Source organism: Saimiri boliviensis, chromosome 6 (genome assembly GCF_048565385.1).
Source record: "Saimiri boliviensis isolate mSaiBol1 chromosome 6, mSaiBol1.pri, whole genome shotgun sequence".
Lineage (NCBI taxonomy): Eukaryota > Metazoa > Chordata > Mammalia > Primates > Cebidae > Saimiri > Saimiri boliviensis.
The window spans coordinates 12,536,725-12,560,312 of NC_133454.1; the positions used below are offsets into that span (position 1 = coordinate 12,536,725).

General features: G+C 36.5%; 1 protein-coding gene across 1 annotated transcript in view; it reads right to left on the reverse strand.

Annotated features, from left to right (window-relative positions):
• The window catches only part of TYR (tyrosinase), a 95,687-nt gene extending 72,315 nt beyond the window's left edge, over positions 1-23,372 (reverse strand). Inside the window, exons 1-2 of the mRNA XM_003935082.3 lie at positions 22,475-23,372; positions 11,750-11,966 (exon numbers count right to left, since the gene is read on the reverse strand). Coding sequence (XP_003935131.1) covers positions 11,750-11,966; positions 22,475-23,293 — 1,036 coding nt within the window. The 5' untranslated portion in view covers positions 23,294-23,372. The remainder of the gene's footprint in view (positions 1-11,749; positions 11,967-22,474) is intronic.
• Between the last annotated feature and the right edge of the window lie 216 nt (positions 23,373-23,588).

Genomic DNA, 23,588 nt, shown 5'->3' on the forward strand with positions numbered 1-23,588 from the left:
AACACGATGACCTACTATTTACTATAAAAACTGCCTCATTTTGATAGCTCAGCAGTGCTTACTTCTGTGGGATTTTCATGCTGCCCCTCAACTTTCTGAATACTAAATGGTTGTATCTGGACCTCATTCCGTTGAGGGCCCTCAGGATGCATTCAATCCACTGTAGACCATCTCAGCCACCAGAGAGAAGCAAGGTGACTAGTGTTCCACTGCAGAAAACACCTTTTACGTATGCCCCCCAAAAATACACATGTGTGTTTGTGTATGTGTGTGTCTGCTCTTTGTATTGATAATAAGGTTTAAGATATAAACAGTCAGAAATAATTATGTGTGTGTGTATATATAGAGTCTGATCATAGATATCATTATATATAAGTCAGTATTGCTCACTGGAGTTCGTAAACATCCCCACTTCCACTCCCATACCTGCTGAACCAAAACCTTTAGAGAAAAAAACCTGATAATGTACATTGTTAGCCACCATCTCTTTGGATTTAGCAAATGTGCCTTTAGGTAACTTTCTTTGACACTTCATCCTGAAAATGCAGAATTATATTTGTAATTAATAAGGTCTTCCCAGATTCCCTTATTTTTAAAAAGAAATTATTCTACAATCACAGTGTTTTACTAATTAGCAAAATGTGGCCGACAGACCCCTTGAAGTCACTGAAACTCTTCCAGAGAATTTGCAATGTCAAAAGTATTTTCCTAATAATACTATGATATGATTTGTCGTTTTCTGTGTTCATATTTGCACTGATGGTGCAAAAGCAATGTTGGGTAAATCTTTTGGTGTCTTAGCACAAATCAAGGTAGTGGTAAGCAACTGTACTGTAGTTTTTGTATTCTTTACCAGCCATTGACTTGCAGTAAAAATAAATGAAGGAATGCTAGTTTCACTTAATGTCCTTAATGATGCAATACAGTCTTTTAAACCAGTCTTTTTTTTTACATGCCTTAATTTTCTGTTTTCCAGAATGGAACATAAATATGCACTATTTATGCCGCATTCTGAAATAGGTTCATCTAGGGAACAAACATTTGTGCCATTATTTGTGTCAGAGCTGAAATAATCGTGTTTCCCACAGGAAATCATTTTCACTTCAACTTAGAATTGAGAGATAAACTGGCTATTTAGACAGGCATTTGATAGGCTTCTTGTTAAGTGAACAAAGCAAGTCTGTTACTTAAAAAAAAAAAAAAAAAGCTAATGATAATTTTTTTTTTTTTTGGCCAGTGATACAATTTGAATTTTCAAGCAAAATATAAAATTATGAAAAATTGATTCCATCACTGTGAGCTTGACAAAGTCTTCATACTTAATGATGTATTTTAACATTTGGAAGGTTGCATAACTCAATATTTTGCAAATGACCAATGCGTGATATTATAAAATCACTAATAAATAAAATATTCATGACGCTAGACAGATCAATGGACTTTAATGTGGCAAGGACAGAAAGTTCATTGACATGATTTCAGATTTGACAGTGTAATTAAACTCCAAGGAAAGAGTTTAATTGTGAAGTCTTAGTATCGAAAAAGAAAGAATCCACAATTATCTGAAAATGATTTTAAAAATACTTTTCTCTATTCTGATTACATAGTTGTGTGAGGTAGATTCTTACCAAGTTCTTCAACCAAACTATAAATTATAATATATTGAATGTAGAAGTACCTATAAAATCCAGATGTAGCCTGTTTGTAAATATAAAAAGTTTCATTCCACTTACTATTTCTGAAATTACTATTAAAATTATGTTATTTATACTATCAAGTAACAAATTTTTTTTTAAATAAATTAATACAAATATGCAAAATCTTTTTTTTTTTTTTGAGACGGAGTTTCGCTCTTGTTACCCAGGCTGGAGGGCAATGGCGCGATCTCAGCTCACTGCAACCTCCGCCTCCTGGGTTCAAGCAATTGTCCTGCCTCAGCCTCCTGAGTAGCTGGGATTACAGGCACGCACAACCATGCCCAGCTAATTTTTTGTATTTTTAGTAGAGACGGAGTTTCACCTTGTTGACCAGGATGGTCTTGATCTCTTGACCTCATGATCCACCCTTCTCGGCCTCCCAAAGTGCTGGGATTACAGATTTGAGCCACTGTGCCGGTGCAATATCTTTTTGTTTCAGTTTTACAAATGAGATGTGCTCATAAATATAACCCACATAAACAAAAGCTGAGAGAAATTTTTTATATTTTTAAGAGTTGTAAATGGATCTTGAAACCAAAATACTACAGATCATTAGTGTGGGAGATTACAAAGCAGTCTTATGTATGCATCAGATATTGCTAATTTGTCTCTGATACCCTGAAGTTAGACCAGATGTGGTGGTTCACGCCTTTAATCCCAGCACTTTGGGAGGCTGAAGTCGTGGATCTCTTGAGGTTAGGATTTTGAGACCAGCCTGGACAACATGGAGAAATCCCATCTCTACTAAAAATACAAAGAAATTAGTAAGGCATGGTGACACACACCTGCAGTCCCAGCTACTTGGGAGGCTGAGGCTTCAGGATCCTTTGAATCCGGGAGGTGGAGGTTTCAGTGAACCATGATTGTACCATTATGCTCCAGCCTGGATTACAGAATGAGAATCCAGAAGTCCTCTAACTCATATTAATTAATAAATGCATAAAATAGAATTATACATTTTCTTTGTAATATGTATTGCTAGTGTATAGTGATATTTTTCCCAACATTTATACCAAGGAAATGAGGTGTCTGTATCTCTTAATGCCTGACTCTATACTTCAAAAAGGTATATTATTATTTTGCTTCATAAAGATCTTCCTGGATCCTCAATTGAAGTTTTGGAAAATGAGATTATTCCTTTGTAAATGGCCATTTTCTGTAGCAGTGATATCAAATCATAAAAACTTATATGAAAGCTCTTTAGCAGGGATAAATACACATCATGAAAACTGATAACCTATGCTAAATTATAAGAAAAGTTGAGAAGACCATTGAAGGTTACAGAGAAGGCAGGAGGAGAAAAAGGGAAACATTTTTTTGTGTATGTAATAGGAGCTAGATGTACATAAATTTTCATAAAAACCCAAACATGTAATTATTGAACAAATTTTACAAATGAGAAAGTAGATGCTCAGAATTTTAGAACTGATACTGAAATCCGGTCCTATATGTCTTCAGTATCAGTGTTTTCATTGACCTCAAAGGGCTCTTCACTGATCTGACAAGTTTCTGTCTCTCTGAAGCTTCCAAAGATGGTACTTGCCATAACATAATACCTGCACCTTTTAATTCAGAGCAAAGATGACACAAAGCTTACATAAATTCACTTTACTTTCTCAATATTCATATTTGATAAGAACAACAAATCGCATGCCAGTATAACTAGAGGAGTCGAAGAGGGTAGAGGTAGAAGAATCATTTTAAACTGAATAAATATGTGAGGATGAATGCTTCTTGTTTTTCACAGAGCACCAGTGATATTACTGCACTTACTGCTAGAATGTTATTGCGTATCAAGCAATACTACCCTCAAAGTTTAATCTAAGTCCTCTCTGAAAGAAATAGAAAACAGTGACTTTCTACTACTCAGATGTCTAGTGTCACTACTTCTAAAGAACTCTGTCTCTGCAAGAATTAAAATGCCCCCTCATGTTCAAATAGTCATAATTTCTAGTAGGCTACTATTGCAAGCTAACTAGAGAATTTCTATAATAACAACCAGATGTGATAAACGTATTATGGTCCTCTCAGCCTTCTGCTTTGGGAAATAAGACATTTATTAAGAGTTTGACAGATTTTCATATATAGTAATTACACTTGACATGTGGTCATGTGCGTTGTGTGTGTGCATTATGTGTGTGAGTGTGGATGCGTGTGTGAACCTGTTACAGAAACATTAACTCTTTCCTGAGATCAGTTCTGCCTTGATTTAAAATATACAGAAATATCTGCAATTATTCACAATAGAACACTCCCTATTTTGTTTCAGAATTTTAAAAACAGTAATGTTATCTTCTGATGAGAGAACTACATTTAAAGCAAATCCACTTGGATAACAATACAATTGTCACTTGTTGAATTCCCTACATGTTTTAGGAGGGGATTTTCTGTTTTCTTCAAGCTCTGAGAACTTGAAGAAAACAAAAAAGTTAGCTTTTGAGTAAAATGAGTAGAATGAACTTACAATGTAAGGACAGAGACTGTCTCCTAAATTGATTGGAATAATTACTTTGCTGAGAATGGTGCTTTAGTTTAATCAATGAAATATCCTAGGACTATTGTGAGGATTAGATAAGATAACACGTGAGAAATATCAGTGTCTGGCAATAGGAATTTAATTGTTATTTTCAGGATCATTGCCTGATCAGAATATCAATATGGTTATCAAAGTGGTAATTCTGAAGGATTAAGTAAAACAGGCCTAGAAATGTTTTTCTGGTCTGGATGAATCATTTTTCAAAACCCTCTGCCTCTCTTCTGTGTCAGAGTACATCAAACTACTGAGTTTCTAATTCCCTTAGAATTGATGAGGAATATACTAGGGAAATAATTGGGCTTTCTAACTATGAGAATGTGTCACCCCATTTTAACTATCCCCTTGGCTATCTAGCTTACACAATTAGTGTCAAAGGAATTTAGTTTTTGAATCTGTGTGACCATTTTTTTTTTTTTTTTTTTTTTGGTATGAAGTAAGAAAGTCCATTTCTCAGGCAGGAAGAGTAAAAACTAGATTATCTGTGGAGGCTTTATTGTGGTTGTCCAGCAAACTTTTCTTTGCAAATAAACACACTATTCATGCTACAATTTCATTAAAAATTTCAAAACTTCCATTGTTACTCATTAAGGGCTGGAGCTCCTTTACCCATCTCTGGATTGCTCCTTAAATAATCCTTGCATGTGAAGTCATGAGATAACTTCCCAGGTAAGTGTTTGACAGTCACATTGAAACGAAAAGGGCTGAAGGGCTGCAGAAAAAATTTAAGATTCTAGAGAATCATAATACCAGTTTTATAAGGGCTATTATAAGAGGAATTAAATTTTTACATGATTTATAGCTTACTAGGACAAAACCAAGGACCATTTGTTAGAAATCAATCGCAGATGTGTCAGACTCATACTGAACTTTTTTTCCTTTCTGCTTTGCAGTCAGTTACCTAGAGCTTCTGATTCCATGTGCTAACCAACTCATCTTCATCCTCATTCTTGCTACTTTAGATTAAGCCTTTACCGTCCATGACTCCCAATAGCTGACTGATTACCTTTTTGCATTCTGCTAATGCCACTAGCATCATATCTTTTGAAGTATAGGTAGGATAATATCAATTCCCTGCTTAACAACAACTACTGTTGTCAATGGCAATGTTTCCAAGACAAAGTTTTCAGGAATACTTTTGAAGATATGGATGTTATATTATGTTTTTGAAACATTGGGTTTTAATGGTGATGACAGCTAATGTTTAATGTATTACTAATGAAATCATACCTCTTTGGCAGTGAAGATTTTAAAGAATCTTAGAATAAACTTCGGTTTCTTAATTCTCTAGGGATCTGTGAGGTCTATAATGTGTTTTCTCCTTCAAGAAGATTGACCAACACTGGTATACATGGTATTTTCTAAAATTCCTTACAACTCTTGTTATTTCCCGCTACAAACTCACTATTCTAGCCATGTAGAACTTCTCATCTTTTGGTAACTAGTCTGACACTTTCACACTTCTATGTCATTGCATATGTTTCCCTCTGCTGGAAATGTCTCTTCTCCTCTTCTCTGCTCAGTGAGTTGTTACTGACATTTCAAGATCCAATTCTATTTTCACCTCCTTGAGAAATATTTCTATTGTATCTGGGTTCTTACCTCCTTTTATGTCAGTCACCATTTTGTGTATTCCTTATGTATTTGTGTGGTGTTTCCTCACTTGATGGTGAGCATTTTGGTGGGATAAACTGTGTAAGTTATCTTTGTATTTCTTTGTACTTCAATAGTATACTATAACACCAGGTTCATGGGATGGCTGTTTAAGTTGAATGAAACTAGATTTTGATTTAGCCTCAGGAACTTGCTATTTTCCCTTGTGGGGTAGGTTTTCCCTTGATGGGTCACATATGGGTGTTATCCCAGTGGGCATCTTAGCATAGTGTGGGATGTTGGACTGAATATACTGAGAAGTCTCTTCCAATCATAAGTCTCCATAGTCATAAATTGCATTTGTTAGAGGTGGGTGGTTGGAAACAGTGTATGATCACCCAAGATTAGCTTGGTCCTACCTACGATTAATTTGATTTTACACTATTATTGGTATATGTAAGTTTTACAATGAAGGTAGCTTTCTTTATTTATTGATTTATGAGTCTTGTTAGTCAGTACTTAATAAGCACCTACTATAAGCAACCACTGTGCTCAGAGTTGGAAACACATCATTAAACACCAACAAATTGTTCCTTGTTCCTATCTCCTTCTTCTCTTTTGGGAACCAGAAGATATCTTTGCTCCTGCTGTGACCTCATTTTTGAAACTTGCCCTGAAATCCTATCTGTCTCCAGAAACATTTATTTCTGGGTCTGTCTTCATGAATTTTCTTTTCCTTCCTCCTCTTTCCCTTATTTTCCACTAAATATAGGTCGTTATAATATTTTCTCAGAACTCACTGTTTACTTTGTAAGCTAATTGCTAGGGAAGTTAATGATTGCTAACTAATTTGTCAGTAACTAATCACAGCTTAGCACAATAGTGGCTGACCTTTGTTGAAAAAATGTTGTAAGTACCTTACATGTATTACATCATTTAATTCTTTGAACTTTATACATTATTAATATCCACATTTTATAGACAATAAGACTAAGAACTGGAAAAGTTAAATAATGTACTCAAGGTCACACTTCCAGGAAGTGGTTGAGCTAGGATCTAATACTAGTCAGTTTGGTTGCCCTTAACCAATTCACTGAATTTCTAGGCCCCATATCCCACTCTTCACCAGTGCTATTAGAAAACAAAACAAACAAACAAACAAAACAACTTTTGTAAACTGTGAAATACAAGACACAATGGATGGATAGACACAGATTTTCATGAAATAAAATTCCTGTTTGAATGTGATAACTGACTGCACAGGGGCTACTATTTAACCTAATCAGAAGACTACTGCTTATAATGTAGACATATTTATTTATTTATTTATTTATTTTGCTTTATCTAGGAACATGAAGTCTCTCTCTCTCTCTGTCTCTCTCTCTCTCTTTTTGGGGGAGTGGGGAACAGACTCTTGCTCAGGCCAGAGTGCTGCAGTGGTGTGATCTCAGCTCACTGAAACCCCCACCTCCTGTGTTCAACAGACCCTTCTGCCTCAGCCTCCAGGGTAGCTGGGATTACATACATGTGCCACATGCCTGGCTAGTTTTTGTATTTTTAGTGGAGATGGGGTTTCTCCATGTTGGCCAGGCTGCTCTCAAGCTCCTGACCTCAAGTGATCCACCTGCCCTGGCCTTCAAAAGTCCAGGGATTACAGGTATGAGCCATTGCGCCCAGCCATGAGGTCTCTCTTAAGCAGTTCACAAATTGCACATCTTCACTTCAGTAGACTAAATCGGAACAGTTACTTTGTCCTAGGAATGACTGTGAATATTTTGTTCCATGGGAAGTGCATTACACACCTCTCACAAGACCAAGAAAAAAAAGAAAGCAATAACTTCGAGGTTTAATGAAGAGCAACAATTCCATTTCATATGCATGTATTGAAAGAGCAGCACATAATGGTGACATTTGCTCTTTCCTCAAGTCCTACTCTCCTCACTGCTATGCTTGAGCACTCCTTGTAGACCAAGACACCCCACATTCCTTCCCTATTCATGTTGTGAGATAAAATGTGTCTCTCTGAGAGCAAAAGTTTCTTCCAGATCTTGACCTTGAATTTCCTAGCCAGTGAAATAAAACATTATTCCTTGAAGTCATGGCTAATTTCAGGCCTAGAGCTGAAAGATGCTCTAGAATAATTTGCTTACCAGAGAGAATGTTTTAAAAAGGTGTATATGTAATGGAGACATAGAACCAGCTTGAAGGTATGCCATGAGCAAGTTCTGGAACCATTGACACGCAAAGATAATTAAGCACATCAGTGAGTTACATGCAATTAAACAATGGAAAGCCTTTACTCCCTACCATTAATAGATAGGTAGATAGATAAATAGATAGCAAGAATGGAGGATTCTTGCTAATAGAATTCTGAATATTGGCTAATAAATTTAAAAGAAGTGCTGAAGTTTAAAAATCAGAAATTTGTAACCATCAATGGATGCTAACTGTAGGAGAAATTGTGATAAGAGGCTGGCTATTTGCATAGTCTTAAAAATGTCTCCATACAGACTCTTTGTTAGTTAAACAGGGGGAGAAAGTAATTATACAGTGGGAAAATGGGACCACATCTGGAGTAGGTGACCAAAATTAACATTACCAACAAGACAAATGGTCATTGTGTGCCTCCAGATGTGACACTGTCTCAGAAAGATGCACAATCACCTACGTAGAATTCTGGCTAAAGTGCATTACCTGGATCCAGTCATGAGGAAATATTAGACACACTCAAAATGAAGAACATTGTGTTAAAAGAAATATAGAAGAGGGAGGAGGAGGAACTATACCCTCCAGGGCAGTCAGTCACATAAAGACACATATGTACAAGGATATGGAAACATTTTAGACTAAAAAAGTCTAAAGAGCCATGAAAACTAACTGCTATTTGACCCCTAGACTGTATTCCATTTTGGAGAGGAAAAATACTGAAAAGGCTATTATATCTCTTTTTAAAACCTGAAATATAAACAGTAGATTTGATAAAGGCATCATATCAATATAGAGTTTACTGATGTTGAAAATTGTTCTGTGGCGATGAGTTTATTCCTCTTCTTAGGAAATACACACTAAAATATATGGGAGTAAAGAGTTACAGTCTACGCAATTTACCCTCAAAATGGCTCAGACTGGGAGAAAGGGAGAGAGAAACAGGATAAAATGTACATAGCAAGTAAATTAGGGTAAAAGATATATTCATGGTTTTTTGTTATGCTTTTATTTTCATGGCATTTCTGTAAGCTTAAAAGTATTGGCCGGGCGCGGTGGCTCAAGCCTGTAATCCCAGCACTTTGGGAGGCCGAGGCGGGTGGATCACAAGGTCGAGAGATCGAGACCAACCTGGTCAACATGGTGAAACCCCGTCTCTACTAAAAATACTAAAAATTAGCTGGGCATGGTGGCGTGTGCCTGTAATCCCAGCTACTCAGGAGGCTGAGGCAGGAGAATTGCCTGAACCCAGGAGGCGGAGGTTGCGGTGAGCCAAGATCGCGCCATTGCACTCCAGCCTGGGCAACAAGAGCGAAACTCCGTCTCAAAAAAAAAAAAAAAAAAAAAAAAAAAAAAAGTATTGCCAAATAAAGACGTAAGGAAAAGTAATAAAAAAAAGTACACCTGATAAAGAAAAGTTCTTCTTAGCAGCTCAGAATAATGATTTCCAACATCTTCTCTAATGACATAACAACAGCCATGGATAAAGTAAGTTGTGGGTTAGGTAAAATTGGAAAGTTTCTAGCCATTATTCAGTTATTAGATATTTATTGAATACCTACTATGTGCCAGACAATATGCTATGTTACATCTCTTTGCTTCTCACACATTTTGTCGTCTATAGTATGTACGAATGACAATAAATTATGGAAAAAAAATTCACACACATAAATTATTTGCAGTCAATCTGCTGCTCCCTCCTTACCTTTGTGTATTAGACTCTCACTTGAAAACCACTGACTGAGCTGACACATGTTGAGCTACTTTTTTTCTTTGACTTAAGGACCTAGATAAGCGACATTCCCCTGCCTTATTTCTGTGACCAGACCGTGTTTCTTAATAATAAAATATACGTTTTGTCACTCATGGCTGAAAACTTTGCCTGAAAAAACAGCAAAAGATTCCAATTCCCTTAAAGATGTAGCTTTGCTTTGCAATGTCATTAATATCAGCATTTGGAGTACTGTCGTTAATCTCTGAAGAGTCCAATGGGACACCCAATCCTCCCAGATGGTAACTTTCAAATTGTGTACCGTAGACTCACTAGGCAGCCTCTGAGATTTCCTGGCACCATGTCTTGCCTTCATATCTCAAAAGACCGAACTGATATTATCCACTTTAAAGAAACTCTCAACCTATTGTTGATTACCAGAGTGCAATGGAAAGAACTTGGATTTTAGTACTGGGTAAAGCTGGGTGCAGATTATCTCTGCCGCTTATTCACTGAGAAGCAATAACCAAAAGATGAATATCTGTTTCCTCTCTTAAAAGTGGGAATAATAAATGCAGTCTTCCTCAGGGGATGGTTATAAGAATTGAGTGAGATAATGCCATACAAAATGTTTGACACAGTGTCTTGAAATATGTTGATTACTTTAAAAAGTTAATCATGAATGTTACTACAGAAGAATAAACATAATTTCTGTTTTCATGCTGGCAAACAGAATTCATCTTTAGGATGAGACTTTCCTTGCTTAAATGGATTTTGGGTGTAAGACCCTGAGATGATGATTTTGAATAAAATAGGAAAATGAACGAAAGTAAAACCACTCTGTACAGTACAGTAACAAAAGTTAGGGTGTTAATGAAAAAAGAAAAAGTTAAGGAGAAAGGATTACAAAAGAGTGGAAAGTTTTTTTCTACATGGTAAGGTGTCACAGGCCTTGAAGGAGATGGGATGTCTAGTGTCAAATTTTGAGTTGTCTTCCTTGCCATAGTTAGTGCCCATGTCTTTCCCAAACTCCTGTTAAATTTGTGGCTTGAATGAATGTTTTTGTTTTTGTTTGTTGTGTATGTGACTTTGTTTACCTAATGCAAATTTTTGTGAATGGAATGGGTTTCTGGGTCAGCTATCAACAGAAAGAATGAACAGATGTTGAATGCAGAATGCAAGCAAGATGAAAGCATTTATAGGAGAAATATTTAGGCGTTAGAAAAGATCATGAGATGTAATTTCCGATGAAGAACAGAAAACTTGAGGGATACTAAAATGGAGAGGCTTGGCCTTTGAGCTCTGTCCTTGCCACAGTAAATGAATGAACTTACCTCAAAGAGCCACTGCCTAGAATATTTTAAACAGGAGAGAACTAAAATGCTAAAATGTAGGAAAATACTATCAATCTTATATCCAAAATTTTACAATACAAAATGTTCTGAAAATGAAATTATTTTGTTTTTTAATGGAAAAACCTGATTACTCACCATTAGGTTGCCAATTGCCTGTATTTATTCTCATGATGAATATATTCATATATTTCATTAAAGGTTCTTATTCCTCCCCCTCCCCTCCCCTTCCCCTCCCCCGCCACTTCTCCTCCTCCTCCTCCTCCTCCTCCTCCTCTTCCTCCTCCTCCTCCTCCTCTTCTTCATCTTCATCTTTGACAGAATCTCTCCCTCTGTTACTCAGGCTTGAATGCAGTGATGCAGTTATAGCTCACTGCAGCCTGAAACTCCTGAGTTCAAGTAATCAACCTGTCACAGCCTCCCTAGTAAACTGGGATTACACACGTGAGCCACCATGACTGGCTCCTGAAGCTAACAGGCTGGATTATAACATGCTGACCAGTGTCAGTTAGGGTCATTGTCAATAATATGTATATAAAACACATATTCTTTGTCAACTCAGAAAATTCTGAATTCTCCAACACCTCCTAGGACTTTGAATAAGAGACTGTAAATAAGAATTCTGGAAAAAAAAAAAGTGAGTGAAAAGAAAGATTACCTTCCAGTGTATTTCTAAAGCTGAAATTGGCAGATTTATCCATGGAACCAGATTCGTACTGGGTCAAACTCAGGCAAAATTCTACGTCAGCTGAAGAGGGGAGCCTTGGGGTCCTGGATTTATCATGGTTTCCAGGATTGCGCTGTAAAGGTCCCTCGGGCGTTCCATTGCATACAGTCTGATGGCTGTTGTACTCCTCCAGTCGGCTACAGATAATCTGTATAAAACACCCTCATGTTAAAGAAATTGTCACCACCCCTGAGTCAGTAGGAGAAGGTAGAAATGTTGGAATTCCAGATTACTATTGTTAGACTTGTCATTATTAGGAGATGAATATAATCATGTGTCCTTACTGACAGGGATATGTTCTGAGAAATGCATCATTAGCTGATTTTTCCATTGTGGGATCACCATAGTCAGTGTACTTGCACAAACCTAGATGGTATAGCCTACTGCACATCTTGGCTGCATGGAAAACTATTGCCCCTAGGCTACAAACCTGTCCAGCACATGAATACTATAGGCAATTATAAGATAATGGCAAGTATTTGTGCATCTAAACCTATCTATACAAATAAATAATACAGTAAAAATACAGTATAAATTTTTTTAAATGACATACTTATATATGCAGGACACTTAACCATAAATGGAGATTGCAGAACTAGAAGTTGCTTTGGGTAAGTCACTTAGGACGTAGTGAGTGAATGAAAAGGCCTAGGATATTACGTACTGTAGACTTTATAAACATTATATATATAGGCTACATTAAACTTATAAAAATATTTTTTAATAATTAACCTTAGCTTCCTGTAACTTTTTACATTTTTAATTTTTTAAAAGTTTTTAACCCCTTTAGTAATAGCATTTAGCTTAAAACACAAATATCTTGTACAGCTGTAGGAAATACTTATTATATCTTTAGTCTGTAAACTTCATGCTATTTAATTTTTTACTTATAAACATAACTGAAATTTTATGTTTCATTAAAAACGAAGACCCAAGCGTACATATTAGCATAGGCCTACGCAGAATCAAGACTGTCAATTTCATTGTCTCCCACCTCCACATCTTGTCCCAGTGGAAAAGCAGGGGCAGTAGCACACATGGAGCTGTTACCTCTATGATAACAATGCCTTTTTCTGGAACACCTCCTGAAGAGCCTATCTGAGGCTATTCTACAGTTCACTTACTTTTTTTTTATAAGTGGAAGAAGTGCATTTGAAAATAGTGATAAAAATATAGACAGTCAATTCATAAACCATTAGCATAGTTGTATTATGTATCAAGTATTATGTATCAAGTATTATGTAATATACGTAATTGTATCACTAGACTTTTGTACGGCTGGCATTTCAGTAGGCTTGCTTACACCAGCATGACCATGAAGACATAAGTAATGCTTATATATTTGTATAATGTTATATACAAATATATAACATGACTGCTATGATGTCACTGGGTGGCAGGAATTTTTCAGCTCCATTATAGTGTGGGACCACTGTCAAATGTGTGATCCATCCTTGACTGAAATGCCATTGTATGTCATATGACTATATTTTAAAATGAATTTTTAAATTAATGAGGCAATGTGGTATACACATTTAATGTTTATAACCACACCTGTTAGACCATACGATCTATCAAAATAAAAACTGTATTTATCCTGTTCCCTATGTTTTCTTGTGTTATGGTATGGTGCTGGACGAATAGTAGACATTTTAAAACTTTGGTTTGAAATTCAGTAACAACAAATCAATTATTCTATGAGAGGAGTTCTTTTGATATTTCTGTCTCATCAATGAGAAAACAGGCTTAGAAAACAGGTTAAGTGACTTCATCAAACATACATAGTTTATAAAACTAGGGGAGTTAATATTTGAATATAGACTGTATGATTAAAAACTCAAATCTTAACAAGTATCTTAAATGGAACTTCCATTTCCTGATTTCCTGGCTACTCATTGCTATGTATAGCCACTTCAGTCTTCTTCCCCTGTCGTCTCTTGACCAATGACTTTATTACGAATCTTCAAAGACTCCATGTTATAACATCCAATTTTCCATGCAAGTCCTGGTGTTAACATAGCATTGTGCACAGTTGACCACTTCCACTTTCACAAAACACATCCCTCTATCTATTGATTTCTATAATCACATCCCCTTTGCTTTTTGCCTGTCTCTCTTCCTGTTACTACTTGGTGTCCTGCTAGCTCTTGCTCATCAGTCTTACCTGTAAATGTTGTAGTGCTCTAGGCAGGACTAGTTATGCAATTTGCAGCATCGGGTAAATGTGGAGGCCTTTGCTGGGGGTGGGGAAATCAATATTCACTTTCTCAATCTACAGGGTATAGGTGTCCCACAGTCTCAATCTTCATCGAATAGGCAACTCCCTAGGGATTGAAACCTCTATGCTAAGACTTGTTTGAATAGGCGGGTGTATTCTTTCAGGCTACCATAATAAAATACTGCAGACTGAGTGGCTTAAACAGCAGACATTTATTTTCTCAAAGTTTATGAGTTTTGAAGTCCAAGATCAAGATATCTGGTGACGCCTCTTAGGTCTTGCAGAGGGGACCTTTTCTCTGTCTTCACGTGACCTTTCTCTGCATACACAGAGAAAGAGAAAGCTCTGTGTTTATCTTCTTATGAGGACATTAGTAACATTGGATTAGGATCCCACTGTTAGGACCTGATCTAACCTTAAGTATATCCTTAAAGCCCCACCTCCAAATACACTGGGGATTAGGGATTCAATACACACATTTTTTGGCAGACATGATTCAGTCAGTAATACTGGGTGAGAGGTCCATACATAATCATCTGTGCACCATGCTAAGGTGCAGCCAGCCTCGTCAGAGAAGACCTCTTGATTTACCCTGAACCAACACATCATGGGACCAACATGCAACCTCACACCTCTTCTTGCTTGCACCATGGTCCCACCAGGGATGGAGAGTGATAGTGGAATATCAGCCTCTTTCCTCCCACCAGTAGTCTTAGGGAGAGAGTGAGGAAGTAGAAATTAGATGGGGCTGGTAGATGGGTAGTGGTAGTCAAGACTCATCCTAGGAAACCAAAGAATCTGTCCTCAGGAGGCAGAAAGTCTACAGGACACATATAGACAAAGCCCATGCTCCATTGTCTCTCTAACTTCACTTATAAACACAAACTCAAAGATAAGATTAATAAGAATTTCAACGCCAAGACCACAGATCATGAAACCTCAAATGTGGGGTCTGCTTCTGAGCATGGAGCATTGTGTGATGGCACTGTTTTGTATCTTGTCAATTCTACCTCCAAAACGTATCTCGAGTCAGGTAATCATTCTCCATTTGCTCACATCCTGTGTGACCCTGCTGCTAAAGTCAGGGTAGCCTACTCTTCTCTGGATATTGTTTCTGCTTTTCCATTCTGTGACTCTGATTGTGGCTAAGCACTCTTTGCCATACATCTAATACCCTACCCTTTCTTTAAGGCCAAGGCAAATAATTTGTGAAAACAGACATTGTTGACTCTGACTTAAATAGTAACTCAAAAGAGGCTGACTCTGAATGTAAAAAATATTCAGGAATCCTTCACCAAATTATTTTTCTTGTAGCTTCATTTATTTGTAGACAGAAGAATAAACTATGATGAAAATATGTGACTAATAAGCTAAAAAGGTCTCTTAAAAGAAGTAATTTTTATTTTTCTTAGTGGCACATAATGCATCACTTAAATTCATTGATCTCTTAGATTTAATAAAATAATTAGGTAGTGAGATATAAATTCTAAGCAAAGCATGAAATGCAGGAGAGCCCATTGACTCTTCACAATAGGTACATGCTTCCATGGGAGGCTTGTGACCACTGGGGAGGTAACATTGTTCTTTACCCAACTTAAGCTTATTCATTTCAGTCTCTAATTAGCAATGATTATTACATCCCTTATAAAAACATATCCTTTGTGAAGACCCATTCATTTTTTTATTGTTTATTTCTTTACTTTCAGAATTTAGTACAGTTTCTAGCACTCTGTAGAGGTACAATAAATATTTGTTGGGTGAATGAAAAAAGTCAGTGAATGAGCCAAAGACTCTCCTACTGAAAGTGTGTGTTGAGTGCTTATTTTTCTTGGTCATGTTGTTGGTACCACTTCTACCACAGAATAAGTTTCTGGAACTTATTTTTTTAAACATACGTTGAGTCCCTACTCTGTCTTCAGCCATAAGGGATAAAGCTCTGTGTACATTTAAAATTGATATTCTCTTTATCTCTTTTTTTTATGATAAAGATACCTGAGTGTAGAAGACTACAAAAGGCTAATAGGATATAAAACCTCATGTTATGATTCATAATTTTGTGAACAATAGGGAAGGTACATAAAATAATAATTTAAAGATAAAATGTCTTCCTGGTTAACTGTTTGCATCCTACTTGAAAATAATCAAGACTATTTTATTGGTCTCCTATCCCACTGAATTTGCTATCTGTTAGCATGTATAAATATAGTCAGTCATCTGAAATAGAATGGAATGGGCAGTCCCCCATCATAGATGGCTGCCACTGTGTTAGATAAGAAATGCTTAATTTTTAGTTACTAAGATATAACTTACGAATTGACGTGTTGTGTGGTAGAGAAAAAACTGGGCTTCATAATGCAGGTAGATGAGACTTCAATTCTGGCTAATTGTTTTTACTAGCCATGTGTCAATGAACGTGTTTTTTAGACTTGCTAAGTCTCAGTTTTTTTAACTGCATGATGATATATGAAAAGAAACTATTCGACAAATAATTTCTGGCTCTGCAAATGTCAGTTTCTTTTTTTCTTATACGTCACAACATTCCTCAGTTCTTTTATTCATAAATAATTGAGAAGTAGAACTGCTGAGTGACTTGCCTTAGGGTCATGTGATGTTTGGAATCAGAACTAAAGGACTGAAACACAGCCTTCTGATTCTGAAGCAATACCCACTACATTTATTATGACGTGTTAATGGTTTAGGAATGATTGAATAAAACTAACCTAACTTTTACACTGAATTTAGTTTGTTGGATGCCTTTATAATTTTGGTTAACTAGACAGTACAACAAGTACATAGAGGAAATCATTTTTGTTCTTCTTTGAGTAATAATTCTCAGGATATTTTCAAAAGATCCTGCTGCCTTAAAGACTCCTGTAGCCGACTCAGTTAAATTAGAAAGGCTTCAATGAAACTATTTTTGCTGAAATGCCAACTGCCAAGTGACTAAGTGTGTGGATGACTAGAGGTATTACTAACAAGGAGAAAATCTACCCTGGTTCCAGAAATGATTTTAAAAAGTCCAAACCTTAGTTTTTACCCTGCATGTAGGAGAGGAGGTAGGCTTGGAAAAACTGTTAGCATTGTGCTTCTGATCATGAAGACGCTAGTCAGAAAGACCTGGTTTCCAATACTGACCCTCTTAGTTACACAGCCTTCGGCAAGTTACTTAGGCTCTCTGAGTATCAAGATTTTTCTTTTGTAAATGGGAATTTTATAGCTTTCTGTCAAAGATAAAATAATCTAACATGTATAAAGCACTTAGCATAGCGCCAGGTGTAAAATGTTTAATAATGACAACTATTAAAATTATTTTTGAAAACAAAACCATTGGGCAGGTCACCAAATGCTTTTTCACTTCGGGTGTGTAACACTGTTTGAATAGTCATTATTATAATATCTAATTTTGATGTATTATTTAAAAATATATTTTTCCACATGAAACTCAAATGATATGTCATATCCTAAACAAGCCATACAAACACATTTTATTGAATTCCTTCACAGTAATGCTTTAAACTATATTACTCTAATTTTAGGGACAAAAATGGTCTCAGAGTAATTAAGTAACTTGCATAGGATCTTGTAGCTAAGTATGAAAGTTCACTCAAATTTATTACTACATTATTCTGTTTTCCATTTCGTTTAATCCTCTTAATACACACACACACACACACACACACACACACACACACACACACACACAAAGCATTTATGGTAATTCTACCCCACTTTTTTTTCTATTGGGAATAACAAAGGTCAAAGATTTTAAATAACTGGTCCAATGTCATCTACTAAATGGCAGGGGTAGAATTTGAGCCCGGATGCTCTGATGATGACTGTGTTGTTTTTCCATTTCAACACAAGTGGTTTATAACATATGCTGGGTGTTGGGGGGACAATCAAGTATCTTAAGTCACAGGAAAAAAGAGGAAATACAAAGAAGAAACAGATAACAGATACATTAATGAGGAAGGTGAACCTAAATACTGTTCTCTAAAATTCAAAGAAATAATGCTAAACCGCCAGCTATTAAAAGCTTTTGGGAGCAATGATTTTGTTATAGCATTAGAGGTTTATCTGGGAAAAAAAAAATGTAAACCATATGACATTCCACAAAATCTTTTTCATAAAGAAAAAAAGAGAAGCTGTTATTTCACTGAGCTGTTGTCATGGTTACCTAAAACCCATGACTCTCTGCTGAAATGTGACTTTTTTTCTTCCAACTGTTTGCTTCCATGTGATGTGCTTTTCACCTGATGAGTGAATTCCCTGGTCACAGTTTGCTCATGTCTATCAGCTAGGAAATGATTTTCCTCTCTGTTTCAGTCCATCGTGACACCTATTCCTGATACCCTTTTTATTTTTACACCTAGCTTATCTGTTGGTTGCATCACATTATCTCTAATTAGGCTGAGCACAGGTAGTTTGTACTTAAATGTTATTAAGCAACCCTCCACCTCCAAATACGATCAACTATTTCAATTGATGACAAACATGGCCTCTACGTTAAAACTTTGGGGCGTTAAATGAATAAATGAGCAATCAATCAACAGACATGAATTAAGAACATAGGCTTTCTAAAACATTTAATTAATTACCTGATTTTAATATATTTTATTTCATAGAAAACTCTGACCAATAAATATTATTAACCTCATTTAAATTACCCTCAGCTATGTTGCAACTTGCTTCATCTTCTTTCTTGTATTCTGTCTTTCTTTACATGCACACACAGACATACATATGGAACTACCAGAGAGAAATAAACAAAATATGTGATATACAAATTTGGGTAAATGGCTGATACTGATATTGTTGTATCCTTGGCACTGGGAATCCAGTGCTATAAAAAAAACTGCAGTTAACTGTCTTAGCTATCTAACCATGCAGAATTTAATGTTTTATCTATGTTAGCATTGGAGCTAACATTTCTTTGATGTTAAATTTTATTTAATTCAGCATTTATTTAGAAAGCCTGTTTCATGTGTATATTATGGTCCTGAGCTCTGTGGAAACAATAATATTTAGAAATGATCACTACCTTGGAGCAGCTGACAGGCTAGCAGATACAGACAGGGTTGAAAACTATTACATGTAATGAAAAGTTACAAGTGCTGTGATATAAATCTGTACAAAGTATAATGGAAGCACAAAGGGGAGTGGGTCAACTCTACCTGAGTAATAGAGGTGGATCAGTAAAAGTCTCAGGATGTTTTCATTATGATATAAATTAAAAAGGACTACATCACTGTGTCTGCCCATTTTGTCTGGGGCAGGAGAATTTTAAGGGAATCAAAGTGATTATATGCCAAATTATGCATTCAGAAATTATTGGGTTATTTGACCCCTTCTGAATCTAAATGGATCCTTATAAATAAGAAATAACACGGCTGACTTTAAAAGCACAGCAGTCAGAGCCAATTGGTTTTAGTCCTCAGATGTGTGACTTTGGACAATCATCTTACCGTTTTAGACTTTTCTGTAGTTTTCAAATAAAATGCACAGGGTATCCTAGATACCATTGTAGATCTCTCAGCTCAGAGTTAGTAAATGCTATCAAATCTCTAAAATCTCAGTTTTGGGGGCCAAGTAAAAAGATATCTGAAACCAATAAAAGAAGAATACTCTATGTGAAAGGGGCATCGGTCTAGCTAATTTGGAAGGTCTTAATTAACTCAATCTAGAAACTATTTGATCTCATCTCATACAAAACAGTCTGTTTCTTAATTTAATCAATTTGGGCAAAGGTATTCAAATTAACGATGTGTTTATTATAAAACCTGTATTTTTGTAAAGTGAAAGTAAAGAGATACCAAAACAATCTCCATATTAATAAACTCAAAGATTCTCAGTGCTGGCTACACATTAGAGTCACGAAAGGAGGTTTTAAAAATGCAGACAAAGGCCTGGGGTGGTGGCTCAGGCCTGTAATCCCAGCACTTCAGGAGGCCAAGGCAGGCAGATCACTTGAGGTCAGGAGTTCGAGTCCAGCCTGGCCAGCAGGGTAAAACTCCATCTCGACTAAAAGTACAAAAAATTAGCTGGGTTGGGTGGTGGGCCCCTGTAGTCCCAGCTGCTAGGGAGACTGAAGCAGAAGAATTACTTGTACCTGGGAGACAGAGGTTGCAGTGTGTCAAGATCATGCCACTGCACTCAATCCTGGGTGTCAGAGTGAGACTCCGTCTCAAAAAACAAACCAAAAAATACAGACACCTGGACTTTGCAACTTCACAGAAGACCACTTGAATCTGAATTTCTAGCAAGAAATTAGGTGAATGAAACCCTTGCAACATTTAAAAAAAAAAAAGGTTTTTTGGAAGTTTCCTAGGTGATTTTGACATAGAGAACTCGAAATTAAATCAATGTAAGCAATTGATCTTAACTTTTTAAAAGAACTTTGTAACCAGCAAGTCTGTACAAAGAAATGGAAATAGTCAGTGTGAGTCGGGTTTGACTGTCAACCTCTGTCACTGATAATCCCTTGACACTATTAAAACACAGTAGATGAGCAGCAGATGTTCATTCATTTCACCTTTCTCATTTGCACTGTGGTTTGCTGTTCCTCTTCAGTCATCTTCTGTCCACTCTGTTTTCTATTTTTTTTCCCCAAACCTGTTCCTACACAGCACTTTAATCATAGAACAAGGTTGAAGTTGATAATTGTAAAATTTCAGTTCAGAGCTTACCTATTTGACATACAATTTTTTTTTTTTTGGTTTTGCTTTGTTGTTTGTTATATTTTTTTTCCCCAGACAGTATTACAATTGAACACATTCATGAAGAGGGAAGGAAAGGAAACAAGTTCTACTCAATAATTAATAAGTAATTTGGAAAAATGATACTCATCTAGTTCTGGATAGCATCAGGTATTACACATTTCATGTAATTAAAAATCAATGTGTATCTATCTATTAAGCTTTCTTGTGGATGTTGCAGCTTATTTTCATAATTTTGACAGTCCTCCAACCTTTCTTGGCAAGTGAAGCCACGTAGTTAAAGAAAGCTTTATAACCGACTGAAACTCCCATGTGCAATCCTGGCAGTTTTTTAAACAAGAACAGAGGATATAAGAGCTAGATGAGAGTTTGCACTTTAAGATAGGAGTTCTGAAAGCTTATTGAAATATATTTTTTTCCAAGCACATTTTTTTCCTAGCCTTCCCTGTGCAAAACTCATTACTTTTGGTAAGTAACTGACTAATAACACCAGAAATTATACAGTGGCCCTTTTTAAATAAATTTCAATAGACTCCATTGGGATGGGCAGAGAAAGCCATCTACATTTCAAAACTGCAGATTGTCAGATACTGAGTGCAAGATTCTTCCCATCCCATTCACATATTGGGCTTAATTTCACAGAACATTGCTAGTCAAAGCACTGCGTTAGAAATTTTTGGAAGACAGGCAGAAAAGCATCCATTTCACATATGGTTTTAAGAAGATAAATAATTAAAGACATATTATTTGGTTTCCCTTTGCTTCTAATTCAGAATGAAAAATTCAGAATAGATGAAATAGGAATTTAATTTCAAAATAGTAATCTTTCATGTTGTATCTAAAGTTGTCAAGGACTGAGAAAGAAAGCTAACGTCTGCAGGCTAAGGAAAAAGACAGAAGGAGCCAAATCATTTAGCTAAAGAGATCACAGCTGTCAAATCCTTGAAAATAGGTTACAGTGGTTATACAGCCAGACTATTGGAGAATAAATATGATTTTTTGCTGCTTATTACCTGTGTAATCTTATGCAAGTTACAAAGTATCAACCTTTACAAGCGCTAAAATGAGGAAAGACTGATGAGCATTAATGAATGAATGCACAAAAACACTTATAACAGGGTTCACACATGCTAGATGTTCAACGAATATTAGCCATCCTCATTATTTACCTGTTTAAGCTTCAGGATCTTCATACTTTAAAAAATGAAAATCTAATCCAATAATTTATTTATCCTGATGAATCACCGTAGACATTTAGTAAACTTTGCCTTCCCAGGACCCTCTCTTGAAGATGCTGACAAATGAGTCTGGGATAGGGCCAGAAATTTGCATTTTTAATTTGTATACCATATGAATTCTATTGTGAGTAATAATTTTATAATTCAGAGTCATTAGCTTATTATCATTTAATCATCCAAATATGCATTCATTCATTCATTTATTCAATTCACAAAATACATAATGAGCTAATGTCATTTTTAAAGGCCCCATACTGTGTTCTGGGAAATGCAATAATGAATCAAGTACTCTGTTGATCACAGTTTAGAAACCTAGTAGGAGACATTAGACAACTAATCACACAAATACCTAAAGTGTGCTATAAAGTGAAAATACAAGGTACACTGAGAGTTCTTAACAGGGCATCATTTCTATCCCTTCCCTGAGGAAGTAATTGTTAAACGTTCCTCTCTGCTTGGACATTGTATATCCAGCACACCTTACCTGCCAAGAGGAAAAGAATGATGCTGGACTGAGTAGGTTAGGATTTGCTGGATGCTGAGCTCCCAGGTACTCGTCTGTGCAAATGTCACACTTCTCTGCATCCCGCCAGTCCCAATATGGAATAGTGAAGTTTTCGTCTCCTGTTATCTTCTGGATTTCTTGTTCCCACCGCAACAAGAAGAGTCTATGCCAAGGCAGAAAAGCTGGTGCTTCATGGGCAAAATCAATGTCTTTCCAGATTTTAGATCCCCCAAGCAGTGCATCCATTGACACATAATAATGTATCCAGACAAAGAGGTCATAAATGTTGATGTCTCTGAACATGGGTGTTGATCCGTTTTTCATTTGGCCGTAGGTGCCTGTGGGGATGACATAGTCTGAGCTGATAGTATGCTTTGCTAAAGTGAGGTAGGCCAAAAATTTGTCCTTCTCTGGGACACTCAAATCAAAGATACTTCTTCTCACCAAGAGTCGTCTCTCTGTGCAGTTCGGTCCCCAAAAGCCAAACTTGCAGTTTCCACAGTTGAATCCCATGAAGTTGCCAGAGCACTGGCAGGTCCTATTATAAAAGATAGAAGGCCATGACTCACGGTCATCCACTCCTGTGAAGGGAAATTGAGGCCCAAGTGGTGCATTGGACAGAAGGATATTCTGACAGACACCTCTGCCTGAAAGCTGGCCACAGGGACTCCCGTCACCACTCCACGGCGGGCAGCATTCCTTCTCCATCAGGTTCTTAGAGGAGACACAGGCTCGAGGGAAATGGCCAGCGGAGGTCTGAAAACTCCACAGCAGGCAGTACAAAACAGCCAGGAGCATTATTCCTGTAGGCTTCACAAGGTCTGCTGGAACTGGTTAATCAGAGTCACAGACTTCTCTTTCCAGTTACTCCTACAGTGACTATCACATGTCTTGGCTGAGACCTATATAATACCACTCCCACCTCCAGCATCAAACACTTTCAGTCTTTATCTTAAGCTTTCATCCTCTGAAAAGCACATGACTGACTTTTCTTGGGAATTGGCACATATCCCACCAGTGGGATAGGCCTATGCTAAGGTGAAAAACTCTATTCACCATTCATAGTTTAACTTTTACGGTTAGAATATTAACA